This window comes from Canis lupus, chromosome 20 (assembly GCF_003254725.2).
Source record: "Canis lupus dingo isolate Sandy chromosome 20, ASM325472v2, whole genome shotgun sequence".
Taxonomy (NCBI): domain Eukaryota; kingdom Metazoa; phylum Chordata; class Mammalia; order Carnivora; family Canidae; genus Canis; species Canis lupus.
Window position 1 is genome coordinate 54624953 of NC_064262.1, and position 19734 is coordinate 54644686.

Consider the following 19734-nt stretch of genomic DNA (forward strand, 5'->3'; position numbering starts at 1 on the left):
AGCACAAGACCCCGAGGTTCCGAGAAGGCTTTATTGTTACGGGAGGGGGGTCAGTCCTTCTTGGCGGCCGCTTTCCGCATGGCCGCCAGCACGTTGCTCAGCTCCTCTCTCTTCCTCTTGGCGCGGATGTGCGTCCCGACCTGCGGCGCGGGGAGAGCGGTCGGCGCGGGCCCGGGGTCTGGGTCCGGCTACCCCCCCCGCCCCCCCCCGCCCCCCACCTACCCGCTTCTTGATGAACTTGAGGGCGCGCTTGTCCTTGGACACCTTGAGCAGCTCCATGGCCCGCCGCTCGTACGGGGCGAAGCCGCACACCTCCCGGATCATGTCCCGCACGAACTTGGTGTGCTTGGTGAGGCGCTGCGGGGACGGCGCTCAGGGCTCAGGGCTCGGCCCCGGTCCGCGCCCGCGCCCGCCGCCCGCCCCCCCTCCCCGCCCGCACTCACCCCGCGGCGGCGGCTGTGCCTCGGCTTGCTCACGTTCTTCGTCACCTTGTGGCCCTTGTTGAGGCCCACGGCCATGGGGTAGCGCAGAGCCATGGCTGCAGGCGGCTGGGGGGACGGACGCGGAGGTGAGTCCGGGCTCGGGCCCCCGCCGCCCGGAACCCCGCGTCCCGACTCCCCCGGACTCGCTCGCTGCGCCCGGCCACGGCCCTGAGCCGCCCCGGGGCCCCGGAGACGGGATGGCGGCGGATCCTACCCGGCCGGCGCCCCACTGACCTGCTGCTGCTCGATGCTCCGGCGGCGGAAGGGCCGTGGGCCCGCGGAACTCTGGGATATCTAGCTCCCGCGGGGCGGGCGGGCCAGACGGGCCGGGAGGCCGCGCGCTCCCCCTGGCGGCTGGAGGCCGCGCGGCCCCTGCGCGTGCGCGCTTGCACCAGCCGTCCCAAACCACGCTTCAGCCTGGGCTGCGCGTCCTTTCCCGGTGGTTGGGAGTTCGAATCCTGCTTCTGCAGCTGGCTGGCTGGAATCCCACCTCGGCCGCTGGCTTGCTGACCCTGCGCCAGGGGCTTCACCTCCCAGGACCTGAATTTCTTCATGTATAGGCTCAGGACAAAAAGAGTACCCATTCCAAACTGTTCGGCTAAGATACAATGGCACTCGGCACAAAATAAAACCCATAAACAGGTATTGGTTTCATTCTATATGACGCCAAACTCTGTGTTAGAACTCAAGAGGGCGATTTGGTATAGTGCCCTTTAATACATTTGATATCATTTGATGTAATTTCAGATGGTGCAGGGACTGGAGGCCCGGTAGAACCATAAAAAAATTTTTTTTCCCTGGTTTTTATCTTTCAATCCTACTTATCCCCCAAACAATGGTCTGCCATTTGGAGCTAGTCTGTTTGGGGTTAACCCTTCTGACACTTGCTCGTTCTAGACCCTTGCACAGCCAACAGTAGCCAGCATTTTGTAATATTGCACTCATTCTACAGTTTTTATCTGGACAGCTGCTTTTTCTTTATCAAACCACGCTGATTCATCATTTTAAAGAGAGGATGTGTCGATTTTTCACTAGTTGATGTAAACATCAGGGGATCCCTGGGTGGCGCAGCGGTTTGGCGCCTGCCTTTGGCCCAGGGCGCGATCCTGGAGACCCCGGATCGAATCCCACATCAGGCTCCTGGTGCATGGAGCCTGCTTCTCCCTCTGCCTGTGTCTCTGCCTCTCTCTCTTTCTCTCTCTGTGACTATCATAAATAAATAAAAATTAAAAAAAAAAAACATCATTGACGTGCAGATAGATACAGCCCACACTTGGTTTAAAGTCCCGTGTCAGAATCCCAGCTCCTATCACGGACTGCCTTTCTCCCTCTAAGCAAATGTCCTTAGTTATAAAATGGAAACAACAGTAGCACCAACTTCCGGTTCTGAAGATGCCACGAGATCACCAAAGTCAAGTGCTTGGTGTCTGATACACATGATCATTATTGGTGCCCAAACCACCATCCTTCATACTGCAAACAAGGCCTTCAGCCCACCAGTACTTTTCCTCCCCACCCCCCCCCCCCCGCCCCCGACTTCTCCAGTGAGGTCTCCACTGTGAAATGGAGAAATGGAGGCTGGAGGAGTCTGCTCCCCGCACACACATCCCTCTTTACCAGCTCGCCACCAGCAAAATGGAAAAACTAAGCAATCTGAACCTATGTGCAAAAGAAGGGTTTTTATTGTGAAACAGAAGGCTGGGTCCAGCCCAGAGCACATCCTTTCCCTCCTCCGCGCCCGGGACCCCATCCGCAGAGGGGCGGCCTCAAGGCTGTCACCTGCGGGGGCAAGGGTAGGGGCCGCTCCAAGGTTGAGCGAGCAGAAAGAGACCAGGGATGCGGTGGTTCCAACAAATGGCCAGGGTTCCCCGGGTGCCCTCATGGATGCAGCCTGGGGCCTGGGGAGAGTCACACCCCCTCTCTTAGCCTCAGCTTTCTCATCTGCAAAATGGAAGCAGCAACCATGTCACCCACAGTGGCCCGGATGACTGAGGAAACGCCTTCCAAGTCGGTGACCAGGTGCCTGGCACACGATCAGCGCTTGCAAACTCGGAGCTGCGGCTCTTTCCAGGTGCTGGCAAGTTTTTCTCAGTTTTCCTTTTCTGTCTTGATGACTCTGGCTCGGGCCTCGGCCACCGGCTCAGAGGTGTCTCGATGGGTGTCGCCGCTCTGGGACGGCTGGATGGAGGGCTCCCCTCTGGGAAGACGAAGGAGCGCCGCCCCGGGAGCTCAGGCAGCGGCAGCGGCGACAGCGGTGACGTTGAGCTCCTGGCGGATGAACCAGGCCCTCGGGTGCGGCAGCCATCCCCGGAGCAGGCCCAGCAGGTGGAAGCGCCACGGGTAGAAGACGCCGGGGGCGCGGGTGGCACCGCCGCGGATCACCGCCAGGGCCGCCTTGGGCCCCGGGGCCGCCTTGGCCCTCGTGACTCCCCTGGGGACGGGAGGGTGCGCTGGGGACTGCGGCCGGGCCGCCCCCCACAGCCCCCTGCCCCTGACGGCCCGGGCCTCACCTGACTGCCTCGGCGGCCGAGGCGCGGTCCCGGAGGCCCAGGACACACATGGTGATGGCCACGTTCACGTCCTGCACGTCCAGCTCCCGCCGCAGGGAGCCGAAGAAGCCGTCCAGCGCGAACTTGGCCGCCGAGTACGGGCTGGAGAAGGACGTGGGCACACGGCCTAGGAGCGCGGGGGCGCAGCCGCTCGTGACCACACGGCGCTCCCCCTCCTCCGGAGCCTCCCTGCCCTGTCCAGGTCCGCCCGCCTCCCCGGCCGCGGGCACGCACCGAGCAGCGAGGACACGACCACCAGGGAGCCTCTGCTGTCGGTCAGGCTGGGCAGCGCCAGCGAGGTCAGCTGCACGTAACTCAGCAAGTTCACCTGCAGGTGGCGACGGCGAGTCACCGCAACGCGAAGGCACGCCAGCCCGGCAGGGGCGGGACTTGGCGCTGTGGGCGGGGCCAGGGCGGGCCGGTGGGGGCGGGGCCTTGGTGCTATGGGCGGGGCCTGCGAGGGGCTGGACCTGAGGGTCGGGGCCTTGGCGCGGTGGGCGGGGCCTGGGAGGGACGGGACCTTGGCGCTGTGGGCGGGGCCAGTGGGGGCGGGGCCTTGGTGCTATGGGCGGGGCCTGCGAGGGGCTGGACCTGAGGGTCGGGGCCTTGGTGCTGTGGGCGCGGCCCCGGAGGGGCGTGGCCGGAGGGGCGGCGCCTAGGCGCGGTGGGCGGGGCTAAGGAGGGGCGGGGCCTGACGTGGAATCAGAGGGACAGGCCGCTGGGCGCCGCACCTGCAGGAGCCAGCGTGTCCCCTGGATGCTCCGGGACCGCGTGCCTGCCGGGGTGGCGCCGAGGTGGTTCAGCACGAGGTAGTCCAGCCCTCCTGGCCCAGAGAGGCCCATCAGCAAGGAGCTAGTCCTCGAAGAGACCCCTCCCCTGGGCCCCGTCACCTTGAACTCGGGAAGCTGCGGCCGGAGCACTGACCCCGTGCGTTCCGCCCCGGGAAGCTCCCGCCTCCTACCTAAGAGACCGGACCCTATTCCCTGGCCCTGCCAGGCTTGGTCCCCGATCCAGAGACCCAGTCCAGAGTTCCGCCCCCTGGAGGCAGTGAGGCTCCACCCTGGCCAAGCCCCAGACCCCTAAGCTCCGCCCACCGAGACCACGGCCCCACCCCCTCCGAGTCCTGCCCCAAGGCCTAGGCCCCCGCCCCAGACGCCAGGCCCCGCCCCTCACCCAGCTTGTCCAGCGCAAACTGCACCACGCGCCCGGGCACCTCGGGGGAGGCCATGTCCGCAGCGATGTAGAAGACCTCGGGAGCGCCCAGCTTCCGGCAGTTCCCTACCACCTGGGGGGCCAGAGCTGCCCGTGGGCCGGTCCACCCCGGCGGGCCCCCCTCGGCCTGCTAGGCCTCTGGCGCCCCAGCCCAAAGCCCCCCTCCCCCCACCAACCCCGTGCTTCGGGTTACATTCCACATTATTCCCAAAGCTCTGCCCCGGGGGTGGGGGGGCACATTGGCAGCCCGGGGGCTACAACAAGGGCCCTTCTCTTTGCTCAACACCCGCATTTAAAACTCAGATTTCAGGTCAATCTCGAGATGTCTGGCCCCTCTGGACATCGTGCAAGGTCCGTTGCAAACACTACGTTTTCTTGGAGCTACCATGGGCTAAGAAGCGTCCACCCACCACCCCTCCCTGGAGTTTGGCACAGGCTCTGGACACCACCACCAATCCCATTTTTTGAGGAACACTCCCTGTCTTTCACTGTCTCACTGTATTAACCCAACACCAGAACCCAGGAGAAGGTACTTTTATTGTCTCTGGGGGGCGAATGAGGAACCTAGGCTCAGGGTTAACCTACTTGCTACAGGTCACAGACGAAGCCTGGATCTTTGGGAGTATTTGAACCCAGGCCCGGTTTTCCAGCCACTCCCGCCCCCACCATTCCACTGGAAATCGGCGTCTCACCTTCTGCAGGAAAGCCTCGGTGTGGGCTGTGAGCACCAGGTGGGAGCCCAGGCGAGCGTAGTGATAGGCCAGCTCCTCCCCGACGCCTGCGCTGGCCCCGGTCAGCAGCACCCGGGCTCCCTGGAGGCTGGCTAGCAGTGTGCACCGTGGTCAATGCTGGGGATGCCCCGGATGGGGGGCCCAATTCGTCCCTCCCCCACCTCCAGGCACTCACCAGGGTCAAAGTTGTCATCCCAGTAGTAGGAGAAGAACAGGGCTCCCAGCCCCGTGAGGAGCAGAACCTTCATGGCCGGCTCTGAGTCTGCAGGGTCTGCAGCGGGAGAGAGGATGGCAGGCACAGCCTGGCGCACAGCCTGGCCCACAGCCACCCCCATTTCCCCAGCTGGGCCTTTGTTTGCTGACGATGCTCCCTCCAGGCCCTGCCCTCTCTCCTCCATCTCCGCAGCCAGCACCTGGTCCAGGTCATATAGCTTCCCCTCGCCTCTTCAGGTTGTTCTCCCTCCTAGAAGCAGCCAAATTACATCTTACCTCCCCCTGCTGAAAACCCTCCCCATCTCATTTAGGACAAAAGCCAGGCTCCTTGATGCTCAAAAAGGCCCCACGAGGACCAGCCCCTCTTGCTCTGTTTGCCAAAACAGCGCCTCTTCAGCATTCCTTAGAAGGAGCCAGACTCCATCCTGCCTCAGGGCCTTTGCATTGGCTACTCCCTCTGCCCGAAATGCTCTTCCCAAATATAACCCAATGAGTTGCTCTCTCACTTCTCTGAAGTCAGCACAAAACTGACCTTCTCCAAGGAAAACCCCCTGGCCTCCTTTCCTAAAGTACCTCCTGGTCCCTCTCCCTCCTCTTGCCTCTAAAACTTCCACGCTCTCAGCACTTGCCATGATCTGAAATCATCCTGATGATCTGTTACATGCTCCCTGTCCCTCTCTCCTCTTAGAGCGTCAGCTCCACGAGGCAGGAAGGAAACGGAAACTTGCTTCTGCTTTGTTCGCTGTTGGGTCCTCAGTGGCCCCCAAACTGCCAGACATGGAGCAGATGCTCGACAGACACGAGACTGGCCCTGAGTGATGTGACGAACATTGGAAGTGACAGCTGGGGGGACCCGGAGAGATGACTCTGGAGACACCAGGAAGGAGCCTGTGTCGTCACGGTTAAGATGTGACTTGAGCTGTGGGAGTGGATTTACTTGTTCCGGGGAGAAGGTGAAAGAGAGAAACAGGCCAAGGACTTCACGATTCAGGGGGGCACGAATCTTCCCCCAAGGAAGGCACAGGCCCGTCACATCCTGGGGTTTCTGTTCTCTGAACGCAGTAGGGGTAGAACTGTAGAACTGAGAGATGGTGGGGCTGGGGTGCCCTCAGCTCTGAGATGTCTAGATCCTTCGACCTACTGCCAACTTCCAGCTGCCTCCCCCTGCCTCCCCCACCCTCCCACTCCCTCCTCCGCACCCTATGCTCTCCGGGCAGCCCAAGACATATTTACCCAAAGAAATGTGACTGCCCCTTGCTGCTGCAAACCCTCTCAGGGCTCGCCACTGCCCCTCGTGGAGACCGAGCTCCTCACCCCGGCCCACAATGCGCCGCGGGCCCGGCCCTGGCCCACCTGTCCCTTCTCATCTTGCCGGGTTCCTGTCTGTGACTCTTTCTCAGCTCTCCGAAGAGTGAAGTCCTCGCCCTTCCCCAGTCACGGCAGCCATCCCACCTCTCCCCGCTTTCCAGGGGACGCCCGTGAAGTCCCGCAACTTGACCCTCTTCCACCCTGACCACAGCAGCCACGCGGCGGGGGCGGGGGCGGGCGGCCGGCTGGCCGTCTGGGTGGATGGGTGGGTGGATGGATGGACGGAGCAGCCGGCCGGCGTCCCATGGGGACGGAATTGGGAGAACCAGACCCTCGCAGAACGCACTGGTCCCCTGACCTCACAGAGCCTCAGTTTCCCCTCTGGACAAAAAGGGCGTGCGACGTGCCGCGCGCTCCCAACCTCGTACTCACCCACTCGGGCCTCAGTTTCTCCCGCCGTCCAGCGAGGCTGGGGTCCGGGCCTGGGAGCCCGGCGCGCACCCCTCGGACTCGCACCTCCCTACGCTGCCGGCTCCGCCGGGCCCCCGACCGCGCCCCCTCCCGTAGGGTCCGGGTCACGTGACACCGAGCCCACCTCCGCAGGGGGCGGGGCCTGGCGGGGGAGCGCGGCGCCCGGGCGTTGCCCGGCAACGGCCTTCCGCCCGGCTCGCCCTCGCCCCGCCGTGGTCCTGGGCCCGCCCCCTGGACGAAAGCCCCGCCCCCGAGGCAGGCACGTGACCGAGGGCCCGCCTCCCACGCACAATTCCGACCTCGCGTTGCCGTGACAACCAACCATCTTATTGGCACACTCGCCCTGGGCCGGGGCCCTCGGTCCCCCGCGCGGGCGCGGGTGGATCTCCCGGACTCCGACGCCTTCTTGGGCCACTGTCGGGCCTCAGTCTAGACGCCCGACTCCTCTTTTCCTCGCACGCCGCCGGAGCCGCGCCAGACCGGACTACATCTCCCAGCAGTCTCGGCGGCTGGGCGAGCCGTCCGGCGCCTCACGGGGGTTGGTCCTGACTCCATTTCCCAGGCAGCCTTGCGGCGTCCGGGCTCTGAAGATTACACTTCTCAGAATCCTTTCGCTGGAGGGCTGCGGAGCCTCTCCGGCGTTTTGCGGCCGCCGCGCGACTTCGACTCTCACAGGCCTTTGCGGCTGAGTCGGGCGACTACGTTTCCCAGAGGCCTCTGCGGCGCAGTCACCGGAAGCGGCGGGCGAGTCGAGTGTCCTTGCGCGCGGAGCCGAGCGACCATGGTGCCCCGAGTGTGGTCGCTGATGAGGTGCGTGGGGCGGCGGGGCGGGCTCCGAGCCCCCGAGAAAGCCCCTCCCGTGGGCACCCCCCGCCGGGTTTGCTTCCGGCTGGGTCTTGGAGTTCCGTGGCGTCGGGTCCCGCCTCGGCCTGACCTGAGGGTCAGGAGGGGAGGGGCCTCCCGCGATCCGGGGCCGCAGGTGCCTCCCCTGGACGGCGGGAGTGCCGCCCGCGCTGCGCCAAGACCCCGGGTGCCCGGGGCGACGCGCGACGTCCCAGGAGCGCCCAGGGCCGCGCGGGACCCCGCGAGGCACAAGACCGGGGGTCTAGGCCTTCCCTCGCCGCGCCGTGTGCGGATCACGAGTGGGCCTCAGTTTACCTGTTAAACGGGGCCGAGGGGCTGTGCTCTGTGCAGTGAGGGGAGCGTTGTGCCAGGCGGTGCCCGGCCGCCTCCTTGTTCTTCCGTGTCCGCTGCCCGGCCTCGCTGTGTCACTCCCCGGACCCAGGCGCCCCGCGTGGGCCCGGAGCCCGGGGCTGCCGGCAGTGCCGGGGAGCTGCTGAGCCGCCGCCCTGCCTCCCCCCCCCCCACCACCGCAGGTTCCTCATCAAGGGCAGCGTGGCCGGGGGTGCGGTCTACCTGGTGTACGACCAGGAGCTGCTGGGCCCAAGCGACAAGAGCCAGGCTGTGCTCCAGAGGGCCGAGGAGGTGGTGCCCCCAGCCATGTACCAGCTCAGCCAGTACGTGTGCGAGCAGACCGGCCTGAAGATGCCCCAGGTAGCCCCCGGCGGCGTGTCCGTGTCCGTGTCCGCGTCCTCCCACGGGCTCGGTCCTGCGAGGCTGGGGCCGCGGGGCCCTTCCCCTTCTCACCTGCCCCTTCTCCCCTCTCTTCCCAGCTCCCAGCCCCTCCAAAATTTAACTTTCACTTCCGTGACACCTGGAACTCAGGTAGGCCCTGGTCCCCGTGCTGGGGGGTGACCCCTGCCACCGCAGCCTCACAACCCTGCCACCGCTTGCTTCCTGGTCACTCCTTCCGGTGGCTCCCCGTGCTGCCCTGCACCCCTGCCACGGATCTAAAGGATCTAAAGAGGGTGGAGATTTCAGGGAGGGGTGAGCCAGAGGGAGCCTACTTTGAGGACAGGTGATCTCAGACAACATGAGGCCCTGCCCCCCCCCCGCCTCAGTTTCCCCATGTGGGACCGATGGCGCTGGAACTGGTGCCTCTCAAAGCCTTGTGGAGCTCGGGTTTCCGGGGGGCTGGTGTGGGTGGGCGAGACGTGGTGGCTGAAGGCGCTGGGCCCTCCCTCTCCACAGGGATCCTCACGGTGATGTCAGCTCTGTCGGTGGCCCCCTCCAAGGCCCGCGAGTACTCCAGGGACGGCTGGGAATACCTGAAGGAGCGGATCAAGTAGCCTGCCAGAGGCCACCTGCCCCAGTCAGGAACGGGGGCAGGGGCACCAGCGACCTGGAGACTCCAGACTGGGACTGGGACCCCACTCGAGGGCAGCTCCCGGCCTTGCCGGCCCAATAAAGGACTTTGGAAATGCTCCCCGACCCGTGTGCTGGCCCTGGGGGCTGGGGGTGGCCCGGCTGGTGCCCAGAGCAAGGGGCCTGGGCTAGCAGCTCCTCAGGGCCTGACCTGGACCACAGGTGTTGGTTAACCCCTTTGCCGTCCGGACCCCACTGCTGAGTCTCCAACCTGGTGCGGGGCTGGGGGCAGACATTGACCCTGGAGCTCCACGGACAGTGCTCAGGGGCCCAGGAACGGGTTGAGAAAGTGCCGATGCCGGCCTTCCTGGAGGGCTGAGCCCAGGGTGGGGGCTTTGCGGGGCTGGGGGCCTGGGGAGGGGCATGTTCATCTCCCCGCTGTCTGCGTGGCCAGGAGTTCCCGGGGCCGCTCAGTGATCACCATGTGTAGAGCTGCTCACGAGAGCGACTGCAGTCCCCGCAGGACGGGCCTGTGTCCCCGGGGAGGGGGTCATGACGTGGGGGCTGCAAAAAAGCAGAGATGGCCAGGTGTGGCCCAGGGGCGCCGGGCAGGCAGGCAGGCAGGGCTTCAGGAAGCACCTGGCCACCCCCAAGGCAGCCGCACAGCGAGGACGAGGGTGGGCCGTGTGGTTTCCAGGTGAGGAAAAGGGCGGAGATAGAGGCACCTGTCTGAGGGCACAGGGCAGGCAGGGCTGCGTCTCTTACAGACGGACACACGTACCCCGAGGGCTGCTGGGGCCTCAGGCTGCTCCAGGCCCTGCGGGTCCCTCAGCAGCTCTGAGGAGATGCCTTCCCCAAGCCCTAGGTCTGTTTGCACTGACGCCCCCCCGCCCGGCTCTCGGCCTTGTGCCCTTCCATCCACTTCCCAGGTCCAAGTCTGAACATGTCCCTGCCCTCCTCGGAAACCCTCTATGGCTCCCTGCTGCCTTCCCCTTGAGCCCGGACTCCTCCAAGGGGCCCCATTCCCAGAACGCAGTTGGTCTTCACCACTGGCCTTGGCACCCACTCAGCAGGCCATCCTCCCTCCTGACTCTGGCTCATCCTGCCTGCAGCTTAGCATTGGCCTCCTCTGGAAAGCCTCCCGACCCCTTCCTCCCAGCCTGAAGTCAGGCACTCGGCCCAGGCCCCCCGACTGCCCTGTGGGTGTCCTATCAGGGCCTTAGCACTGCGAGGCAAGGTCGCCCTACCTCAGCCTGGGCACAGTAGGTGTTGAACAGCATCCCTGCCTCCACCCCCGAAATGCCAGTGGCACTCTGTCCCCTGGTCCTGACGGCTGCAGACGTCTCCAGTTGCTGCCAGGTGTCTCCTGGGCAGTCATCCCAGCAGACAAGCACTGCCTTGGGAGTTTGCTAGTCTCCCGTGACAAATGACCAGATTCAGGGGCTTAAAAGCACACGTCGACCGGTTCACAGATCTGGAGGCTGGAAGCCCACCACGGGTCTCACGGAGCTAGGAGGACAGGGCTGGCTCTTTCTGGGGACAGTCCGTATCTGGCCTTTTCCAGCTTCTAGAGGCCACCACACTCAGCAGGAGTGCCCCCCCCATCTTCAAAGCGAGCTGTGGAGCGTGTGGGTGTCCAGCCCCCCCCCCCAGCTCTCCTGCCTCCCTATTCCCCTTATAGGACCCCAGTGAGGACACTGGGCCCCAGAAGGGGCTTCTGGCCCTTTAGGTTACCATGCGCACAGGCTTGGGGATAAGGGTGGGTGGGGTGATCTGTGGCCCAGGTGGGAGGGGGTTTTATTTGCTGCCCCTGCCCCCCACCATCTGAAGGCTTGGTCACGTGTCTGTCTCCCCCCACATACACCCATACCCCATTGTGGACCCTGCGGGAACAGGGGCCCAGGCTGCCTTGGTGGTTAGTGTGTTCCCAGCTCCAGACAGGCTTGGACTCCACAGTGATGTGTCAGGGAGGCAGCCGGCCTGTCACCACTGCTCCCCTGGACGGGTGGACCCCAACATGAACACAGACCAGGGCCCACAGAGACGGAGCCTGGTGGACCTGAGGAGCAGCATGGCCCCACGTACGGGCCTTAGCACCACGCTGCTGTCACACCTTACCCCACGGGCATGCTGCTCCACTCAGGAGATGCTAGGAGCCACAGACACAGGAAGTAGATGGTGGTGTGGTGGGCGCAGGGCAGTTGGCGTTTGGGAGGATGAAAGGTTCTGCAGGCGGAGGTCAGTGATGGTGGCACAACACTGTACGATACTAATGCCACCAAGCTGTACACCTAAAGTGCTTAAAATGGGAAATTGTGTGTTATATGTATTTTGCCACATCAAAAAAAAGGCACAGCAGCCTGTTCAGCTAGGCTGGGCCTGTCCTGGACACGGAGGCAGAGTGTGGAGGACAGAGGGCCCAGGAGGGGGAACAGGGACAAAACGGCCACGACGCAGAACGCAGACGATCCCACAAACCCCAGGTCCAGGTTCAGGCAGGCCAGGAGCGTGTGCTGTCAGTAAAGGGCTTCCGGGAACCCGGACAGCCCCTTAAAGCTGCCCCTTCCCCCCTGAAGAGCCATGGCTCAGCTATGCCAAGTATAATTTACACAAATATGTGAAATAAAAAAGAGAAAACACTTTAAATAAAGGGTATGTGAACAGAAACACATTTATTACAAAAAACAAAAACCAAAAAAAAAAAAAAAAAACAGAAAAAAAAACACAAAACATTCACATTGTATTGAGCTACAATATGGCAGCAGATAAAAAAAAATTATTGTACACAGTTGAAGAGAACTCCTAACAGAACATACTCTTGTTGCCACGGGACAGAACACAGGAATCCAAGCACTTAGTAGCGGCGAGTGAAGCGGGTGTCGTTGGGTCGGCTGCCCCGGTTCTGTCCCCCGAAGCCACCCTGCATTCCGCCGCGCGGGATCACGTGGCCCCGCGAGGCCCCGCCAGGGGCGAAGCTGCCACGCCTAGGACCGACACAGATCCCACGTCAGAGAAGTCCGGCCGGCACGCCCCCCGTGCACACTCCCCCGTGCACACCCCCAGCTGCCGGCCCTCTTCTGGGAGCAGAGCCTCCATCCAGCAGAGAGGCGGTGAGGGGGGCAGACTCAACTTTCTAAACCTCCCAGGAGAGCCAACACGTAAAGATGGACAAGCAGCGCCAGACACCTTACCCTGACATCCCTCCCCGGTTCATCATGTGACCTGGCCCAGAGTGACCAGACATACTTCTTTCGCCACCTATAAGACAAGAGATACTTTTCAAACAGCTTGTCTGAGCACAGCAGACGGAGTTCCGAGGACACCAACACGAGGCTCATGGGACTCCAGTCCCGTTCCTGAGCCACGCAGTCAGCCCAGAACCCACAGGTCCCAGTGATGCATCAGCACGCAAGCTGCACGCACCTGACGTCCTGGCTAAGTCGAGGCAGAGTATTAACCAAAGCCCACAGCAGTCTTCTGTGCCAGACCTCATCTGTTCCCTCCCTCCCTTCCCACATCCGGTCAGTGATGAGCAAGACCCCATGGTCTTAGAGCAGAGACAGCTCTTCCTGCCCTCAAGACAAGGCAGACAGGCTGTAAAGCAGGTGCAGCTTGAGCTTTCCAGATGCTTCTTCAAAAAAAAGAGACCTCGCCAGCTGAGAGTCAGCCCTTACCTTGCCACCTCTTGTGGTCCCTGTCTATCATGCCTCCATCAGCAGCACCCTGCCACGCACGGTCATCCTCTATTCTTCGGCCATGATCCCCCCAGTCACGTCTGCCCCTTGGAAAAAGACATCTCTGATTTGGATTGCCCCTCTCTCTGCCTTTCAGAGTAGGAGTGGTGGTGGGCTCTGGAAGGTGGGTTTAGCATTCTGTGTGCCCAGTCCCCATCCCTTTGGGTGGTGGGGGTCTACGGGAATGTTGCTCAAAGCTCCAAGGAGGCCTGAGGTGTGGCCAGTGCTCTGGGTCATGGGGCCAGCACTCATCTTTCCCTGAGACCCAGGGTCCTCAGTTGGGACACATTCAATCCTGCCTACGGTGCATGAGGCCCCAGCAAGCAGTGTGGGGTGCATGACACAAACCTGGGTGGAGGAGGCAGCCCCCGGCCCTCGCTCATCCTCTTGTCAGAGCCGTATCCGCCCCACCCGTCGCGAGAGTCCCGCCCATGGCGCTCTGGTCCTCCATGGCGTTCGGGGTAATGCTGGATGTTAAAGAGCCAGAATAAGAAGGTTTCAGTGTCAAGCCTGGATCCCAAGGCCTTTGGGGCAACAAGCTAATAACAACAAGGATAATAACAGAAGTGCTGGCAAGCGTTCAACACGTGGTCTTGTGCCACACGGGCCTTTCAGCTTGAATGACAGCCAGGCCCCCAAAGTCTGCTGGTTGTCTAGTGAGGAAAGTCAAAGAATGGAGTCACAGAACAGAGGACAGAAGCCGAGGCCTGAGATGCACCCTAATCCAAACAGAGTGAATTCAGGCACCAAAGGAGAGAAGAGTACTGGGCCTGGTGACTGCCCTGCACCAACAACAGACAACAGTAGGCCAGGTGCCTGCTGTACTCCAGCCCCACAAGGGATCCTTTATCGCAACTCAGCCTGGACCTGGCACCTCTGGCACAGGCCACACGAATGCTGGACCCTGTTCAATGCACTACCTGAAGGAAGGATGGAAGAGAAAGCCTCCCATTCTAGGAAAAGATGTTCTGTTCCAAAGATTGTATTTATTTAAGAGAGACCAAGGACATGAGGGGCAAAGAAAGAGGCAGTGAGAATCTTTTTTAAACACTGAGCCCAGGGCAGCCCCGGTGGCTCAGTGGTTTAACGCTGCCTGCAGCCCAGGGCGTGATCCTGGGGACCCTGGATCGAGTCCTGCGTCAGGCTCTCTGTATGATGCCTGCTTCTCCCTCTGCCTGTGTCTCTGCCTCTCTCTCTGTCTCTATGAATAAAAAATAAATAAATAAAAATAAAAATAAATAAAATAAAATAAAATAAATAAATAAATAAATAAATAAATAAATAAATAAATAAATAAATAAAATAAAATAAAATAAATAAAATAAAATAAAATAAAATAAAATAAACACTGAGCTCAACGCAAGGCTCAATCTTAGGACCCTGAAATCACAACCTGAGCCGAAATCAATAGTTGGATGCTCAACAACTGTGCCACCAAGGCGCCCCTAGGAAAAGCTGTCTCAAATGCCCACTCATCTTTCACCCGAGCCCTGCCCCTGCTTGCTGGAAGAACGTCCGAAGCTCTTAGGGAGCTGACCAAGTGCTTTTGGTTCCACTGTCCCACAAATCCAACCTGTGGCCCTGGGGTCTTTTGCTCCAGGATCACATCTAAGTAAGAACACCTAAGAAAGGGAGCCTGGTGATGAAGCCCCTCAGCTGAAGGCGCCAGCTGCCCTGTTGCTGCTCACGCCCAGACTTACCTTACCCATTAAACCAGGGTGGGCGTGTGCTTACACAGGGAGTCCTAAACACAAATGCCTCCATGACCTGCTTCCTCTGGCCTCTCATTCCCAGATGTGTGCGGATATTCCCTCAACAAAGGGGCAGGGGCAATTGAACAAGATGGACAAAACCCAGCCTCATTCCTTCTAGGAGCAAAATAAAAAGTCAGAGGGCCCCAGAAAGTCAGTCCTTCCAAATGGAGCAAGAGCTGCTTAAATGAGACCCCAGAATAATGTTTCCATAAAGAACCTTCAAAACAAAACAACCTTCAAAACATACCAGCTTTTAGAAAAATTACAGCCTGTGATTTAGACCGCTTCCTATACTTTTAGACAAACACAAATATTTAATAAGGAGTATTTGGGGCGCCTGGGTGGCTCAGTCAGTGTAGTGTCTGCCTTTAGCACAGGTCATGTTCCCAGGGTGCTGGGATCCAGCCCCACATTGGGCTCCCTGCTTCTCCCTCTGCCCCTCCCTGCTTGTGGTCTCACTTGCTCTGTAATGTAAATAAATTCTTTATAAAAAAAAAGTATCAGCCTTCTAAAAACACAAAACTGACAGAGAACACTTTGTACAAGGGCCACATCTAGCTCTTCCTGCTATTTCATAATGTAGCCACGCTCTTCTATCCAACTGACCAACCCACGTAACAGTTCAGCAAGACCCAGGAAGCCTGTGCCAGTGCTTCCCGTCTGTGTCCCCTATCACACCACCTGCCATCTAGGACAGCACTGATATCAGTATTATTGAGGACACTGTATGTGAAGAAAAGCAGTCTTTCAGGTTTCCAGAGTGTTTTAGCTACCAACGGTGGGCAAAGGAACCCGAGAGACTGTACTAGACACAGCTAGCAGCACCTTCGGCCCAGCTCCTCATGCAGGAGGAAGCACCCTCAATTTCACAGCTGGAGACACAAGCTCCACACAAGTGCTGGACCAAGATGTGACCCTCTCTGGCTCTGTGGCCTGGAATTTAACCACTGCTCTCAACTTTACCAAAGAGGAACAGAAGACAAGGTGCACATTTAGCTAACATCTCAGATTTACCTCTAGGAGTAGAGAAAAAGGAATCACGTGAAGATGCCTCCAGAGGTAGCAGAGAAACCCCCTCAATGTGGCCAAGGAATACCACCACCCCCAGTCTTACACTCAGTCTGTACTAGATGCAGGGAAAGGAAACTCACAGGGCGGCAATTCTGGCCAACAATGCCCTGACCACATCCTCCCTTCATTCCCCCCATTCTTCCAAGTAAACCCATGAAAGAATCAACGCTCTTGGCGGAAGTTCTCAAGCTAAAGCTAGGACAGGAAAAGGGAGCACATCAAGCATATTCTCTAACGCGGTCATCCTGCAGAGTGTGGGTGTGGACCAGAGACTGAATGGCTTTCCGACACTTGGCGGGCAGGTGGACCCAGAGAGCACAGCACTGCTTGCTTTAGGTGCCCCTGGACTTGCAGGTGCTCAGCCGGGCAGGTCACGATTGTCCAGCAGAGCCTAAGAGACGCACCCAAGGCTCTTGAATCGTCAGTACAGGGTGTTAGTTACTCTCATTTAGAGGCGGACAGAACCTCAGGGTTAAGGCTGGAAGAGATTCAGGATACACTACTCTTTGTTCACCTCGGCTGAGGAGGGAGAAAGCATGCTGAGGAGAGAGTCAATCCCATGGCAAAAACTGATAAAACTAGAGTTTTCGGACTTACCTGTCCTTCTCTTTCTCCCATCATGGATCTGGAACCTTCTCTCCTGTGAAAGTCAATTTAAGTTAAAGCATTAAGGAAAGAAAGATTGGTTAGGCACCCTCAAATAAAATATTTCCCAAATGGAACACAAGTAATTCATGCTCTGATGGTTCGAATGAGCCCACAAAGCCAAGAAAGGCCAACCCTATTTCTTCAGGATTCAGAAAAAGAAGAGAACTGAGAGCAAGCAGGCAAGGTCGGGGGTGGGGGTGGCTGGCTGACCTGTCAACAGAGTGGTCGGGGTAGCGGCCCCGGTCCCTGTGGTCAAAGTCGTGGAAGCGGTCCTGGCGGTTGAAGTCAGAATGGTAGCGCTCATCCAGGGCAGCCCGCTTTGCTTCTGGCCAGTAGGCATCATCTCGCCTGGAAGAGGAAAGGAGTACGTGCAATTTCTCCCTCAACTTCATAACTTTTGTGGAGATGATGAACTGAACCCCCCCCCCTTTTTTTTTAAAGATTTTATTCATGACAGAGCGAGAGAGAGAGGCAGAGGGAGAAGCAGGCTCCATGCAGGGAGTCCAACACAGGACTCGATCCCAGGTCTCCAGGAATAGGCCCTGGGCTGAGGGTCGTGCTAAACCACTGAGCCACCTGGGCTGCCCGTGAACTGAACCCTTAAACGGTCCTTGGCTCCTATCACGTCACAAAATGAGAACGGACTTTAGTAACAAGGTCTTCTTTGCTCCATGAGCTGGCAGGGTGATGTGGGATCCGAATGAAAGACTTCCATTCTACTCTGACATGCCCTGCTTCCCCTAAACAGAATAGCTTTGGTTTCCCTAATAGGAGGGCAAGAGGGCACACATGCACACCTGCAGGTCGCCTCTACCATCTGCACATGGCCTTGATCTATCAGGACAGCAAGTGAGAGCCGTGACCCTGAGTTCTCCTCCAATGTGAACTAGACCCAGCAAAGACCTGCGGGGGGGGCGGCGGAACACTGAGAAGCACCTGAATCATACTGTTTCCAAACATTTATGACCATAAGGGACTCACAGCATCAGTATTTTGCACAGAGGCAGAAAGTACTAAAATAAAATAAAATACTAAAAGCTCTCGAAGTCGTGCTGGATATTATCACGGGGACCTCTTTAACCTGTGCTGGAGAAAGATGATGAACATAAAATGTGTTTTTTCCCAAGTGATGCATGCGGAAAAGCTTTACTAGGACCAATGCTGGCCCTATCACTCCAGACTCCCAATAAGCAAGGTCTGAAATTAGGTCTAACACTTTAGTATTCACACATCATGCACTGGCATGTCCAGGAAATAAAATGGTTACTGGAGTAAACCAGAACAAATCACTACAGTTGACTACAAAGCCTAGAACAGGGATCTGAAGATGTTTTTTGATCTCTGGCCACCTGCTTAGCACTCGCACTTCATGTGCAGCTCTGGGTGTCCGCGCCAAGACTTGAACAAGACACTACTAGGCACTGCTTTGCATAACCATTTTTCCACCGACCCCTAACCATCTGGTTCCTGATGAAGTAAAGGACATCAAATTCGGATGTAGCATGTACTTGTGCTGCCTTTGAAACAAAAATCTCACATTAACATGATTCAGGGACCTAGAACCCAATTCTAAATGCCATGAGCCACCTAGAAGGTGGGCTAAGAACTGGACTTACCGGCCATCCACGTCGTAGGGCCTCCGCACCGCGGGCCGCCGCTCCTGCTCGTAGCGCAGCTCCTGCTGGCGCCGCAGCTCCTCGCGCTCTCGGTGGATGCGCTCCTGCTCCCGCCTGCGCTCATGCTCCACATGCATGCGCTCCCGCTCCAGCCGCTCGCGCTCCATGCGCTCGCGCTCCAGGCGGTGTCGGTGGAAAGCCAGCCTCTCGCGGGCAATCTCCAGCCGCTCACGCTCCTCACGCTCCCACTGCGCCTGCATGCGCTGCTCCCACTCACTGCGCTCACGTACCCTGCAGGAGAAGAGGCCACAGAGCTGGCGCCACCCATCTGGCTCTAACAGCTCTCACCTTGGGGAATGCAGATCAGCCCAAGCACAACAGAAAGTTGGACTCAGGGCTGTGCCCGCCCCTAAGGAACTATAGCTCTAGCCGACCCACTGATGAGAGGGAGAGCACAGCAGCAGCCCCGGAATGCCAGCATGGGCTCTGCTTCCAGCTTGGTTCCTGCCCGGCAGGTACTCGGAGCATGAAAGCGTGTGCATGTCAACGGTCAGCTGAAGTATGAGCTGAACCTCACTCCCTGAAACTTTTTCTGGAGCTCAACATAATATTCCACAAATACCTCATTAAAAATAAGACTAAGAAACAACATTCTTTTCACTGCAAATTAGGTCTCAATGAAAATCTCTGCTCCCTAAGGCATGGGCTTCAATTAATCACCACGGAATGGGGCTAGTGCTCTCGCATCGAAAACTTACACGAGTTTTTTCTAAAAACATCTTATGATGTTTTTTCTAAGCTCAGATGAGTGTACCAACAAGCTGGGGACTGCAGCTACTGAGTGAAGGATGGGCAAGGCTGTAGGACCCTCGGCTCAGCCCAGAAGGGCTGCCAGCCACTCTCCTGATAGTGATACCAGCCATACCTCAGCACGTTTCCTGCCCGTCTCTATACATGTGCCTCACTGTGCCTGTGGCTTGGAGAACAGCTACTCTTGGGGCGCCTGGGCAGCTCAGTTGGCTAAGCATCTGACTTTGGCTCAGGTCATGATTCCTGTGACCTGGGATTGAGCCCTGCATGGGCCTCCCTGTCCTCCCCACTCATGCTCTATCTCCCATTCATTCATTCATACATACATACATAAATAAAACCTTAAAGCTACTCTTTTCACGTGCACTCCTGATGCCTTGTAAAGCGGAGCCACGTTGCAGGACTTGTGGCAGGGGCATGCATGACCTGTCCCTTCTGGTGACTGTCTTCTGTTTTCCTGTCAGGTTACTTTTCCCTTATTACATTTATTTCAAATCACATTTATTCCCCTCTCTCACGTGTCTTTCACATACAAAAGTTACATTTAAATTTAGTCATCTCCTTCGTGACATTTTGGGCCCTCCAACCTGAACTCGTGAATATACTTACTTTCATTTTATCCAAATGTGGACTTTAGGTTTCTGTTCAGTCACCAGCTTATGGGGACTGTTTTGTCACAGATGTGAGCTGGAGCCCCAGAGCACTATCTAAAGAACAGCAAAGAGACCTAAAGCTTTTTGGGGAGAGTCCACCCTTTTGTCACTAGTTAGAAATGTCAGTTGCGACATATTAAATTCCCACACACTGGACAGTTCCCTGCTCTATTTGCCAGTTACTTCAACAAAGTGTCTCTTGCCCACTGCCTCTCCCTTGGAAGCAGGAAGTCATGAGCAGGCACTAGAAAAAGCAATACCTCGCACCCTTTACTCA

At 58.7% G+C, this 19734-nt stretch overlaps 4 protein-coding genes across 15 annotated transcripts in view; 1 reads left to right on the forward strand and 3 right to left on the reverse strand.

Moving 5' to 3' along the window:
• Positions 1-17: 17 nt before the first annotated feature.
• Positions 18-849, reverse strand: RPL36 (ribosomal protein L36). 2 transcript variants are annotated; one of them, XM_025457121.3, is made up of 4 exons: positions 717-849; positions 444-548; positions 223-357; positions 18-140 (listed from the first exon to the last, which is right to left on the reverse strand). In XM_025457121.3, the coding sequence occupies exons 2-4, from the start codon at positions 534-536 to the stop codon at positions 51-53; spliced, it is 318 nt and encodes a 105-aa protein (XP_025312906.1). In that variant the 5' UTR covers positions 537-548; positions 717-849; the 3' UTR covers positions 18-50. The 2 variants fall into 2 exon arrangements, with proteins under 2 accessions (XP_025312906.1, XP_048953430.1); XM_049097473.1 differs by having other exon boundaries at positions 713-764.
• A 1293-nt stretch (positions 850-2142) lies between these two features.
• On the reverse strand, positions 2143-7445 carry HSD11B1L (hydroxysteroid 11-beta dehydrogenase 1 like). Of its 8 annotated transcripts, none has more exons than XM_049097482.1 (9): positions 6928-7182; positions 5817-6268; positions 5150-5245; positions 4936-5066; positions 4205-4316; positions 3763-3854; positions 3266-3359; positions 2993-3158; positions 2143-2913 (listed from the first exon to the last, which is right to left on the reverse strand). In XM_049097482.1, exons 2-9 carry the CDS (start codon positions 5830-5832, stop codon positions 2712-2714), a joined length of 909 nt encoding a protein of 302 aa, XP_048953439.1. In that variant the 5' UTR covers positions 5833-6268; positions 6928-7182; the 3' UTR covers positions 2143-2711. The 8 variants fall into 8 exon arrangements, with proteins under 8 accessions (XP_048953439.1, XP_048953438.1, XP_048953437.1 ...); XM_049097481.1 differs by having other exon boundaries at positions 2143-2750; positions 5817-5998; positions 6928-7175; XM_049097480.1 differs by having other exon boundaries at positions 2143-2750; positions 5817-6054; positions 6928-7175.
• An 86-nt stretch (positions 7446-7531) lies between these two features.
• MICOS13 (mitochondrial contact site and cristae organizing system subunit 13) lies at positions 7532-9290 on the forward strand. The gene is made up of 4 exons (XM_025457119.3): positions 7532-7776; positions 8343-8520; positions 8640-8691; positions 9058-9290. The coding sequence occupies exons 1-4, from the start codon at positions 7748-7750 to the stop codon at positions 9153-9155; spliced, it is 357 nt and encodes a 118-aa protein (XP_025312904.1). The 5' UTR covers positions 7532-7747; the 3' UTR covers positions 9156-9290.
• A 2527-nt stretch (positions 9291-11817) lies between these two features.
• The window catches only part of SAFB (scaffold attachment factor B), a 35368-nt gene continuing 27451 nt past the window's right edge, over positions 11818-19734 (reverse strand). For 2 of the 4 annotated variants that reach the window (XM_025457097.3, XM_049097475.1), the window contains 7 exons: positions 17995-18285; positions 16589-16726; positions 16328-16370; positions 13254-13372; positions 12846-12946; positions 12363-12429; positions 11818-12155 (listed from right to left, as the gene is read on the reverse strand). In XM_025457097.3, the coding sequence (XP_025312882.2) occupies positions 12026-12155; positions 12363-12429; positions 12846-12946; positions 13254-13372; positions 16328-16370; positions 16589-16726; positions 17995-18285 (889 nt within the window). In that variant the 3' untranslated portion in view covers positions 11818-12025. Of the gene's footprint in view, positions 12156-12362; positions 12430-12845; positions 12953-13253; positions 13373-16327; positions 16371-16588; positions 16727-17994; positions 18286-19734 lie in introns of all 4 variants that reach the window. The other 2 variants (XM_025457096.3, XM_049097474.1) reach the window with 1 other exon arrangement.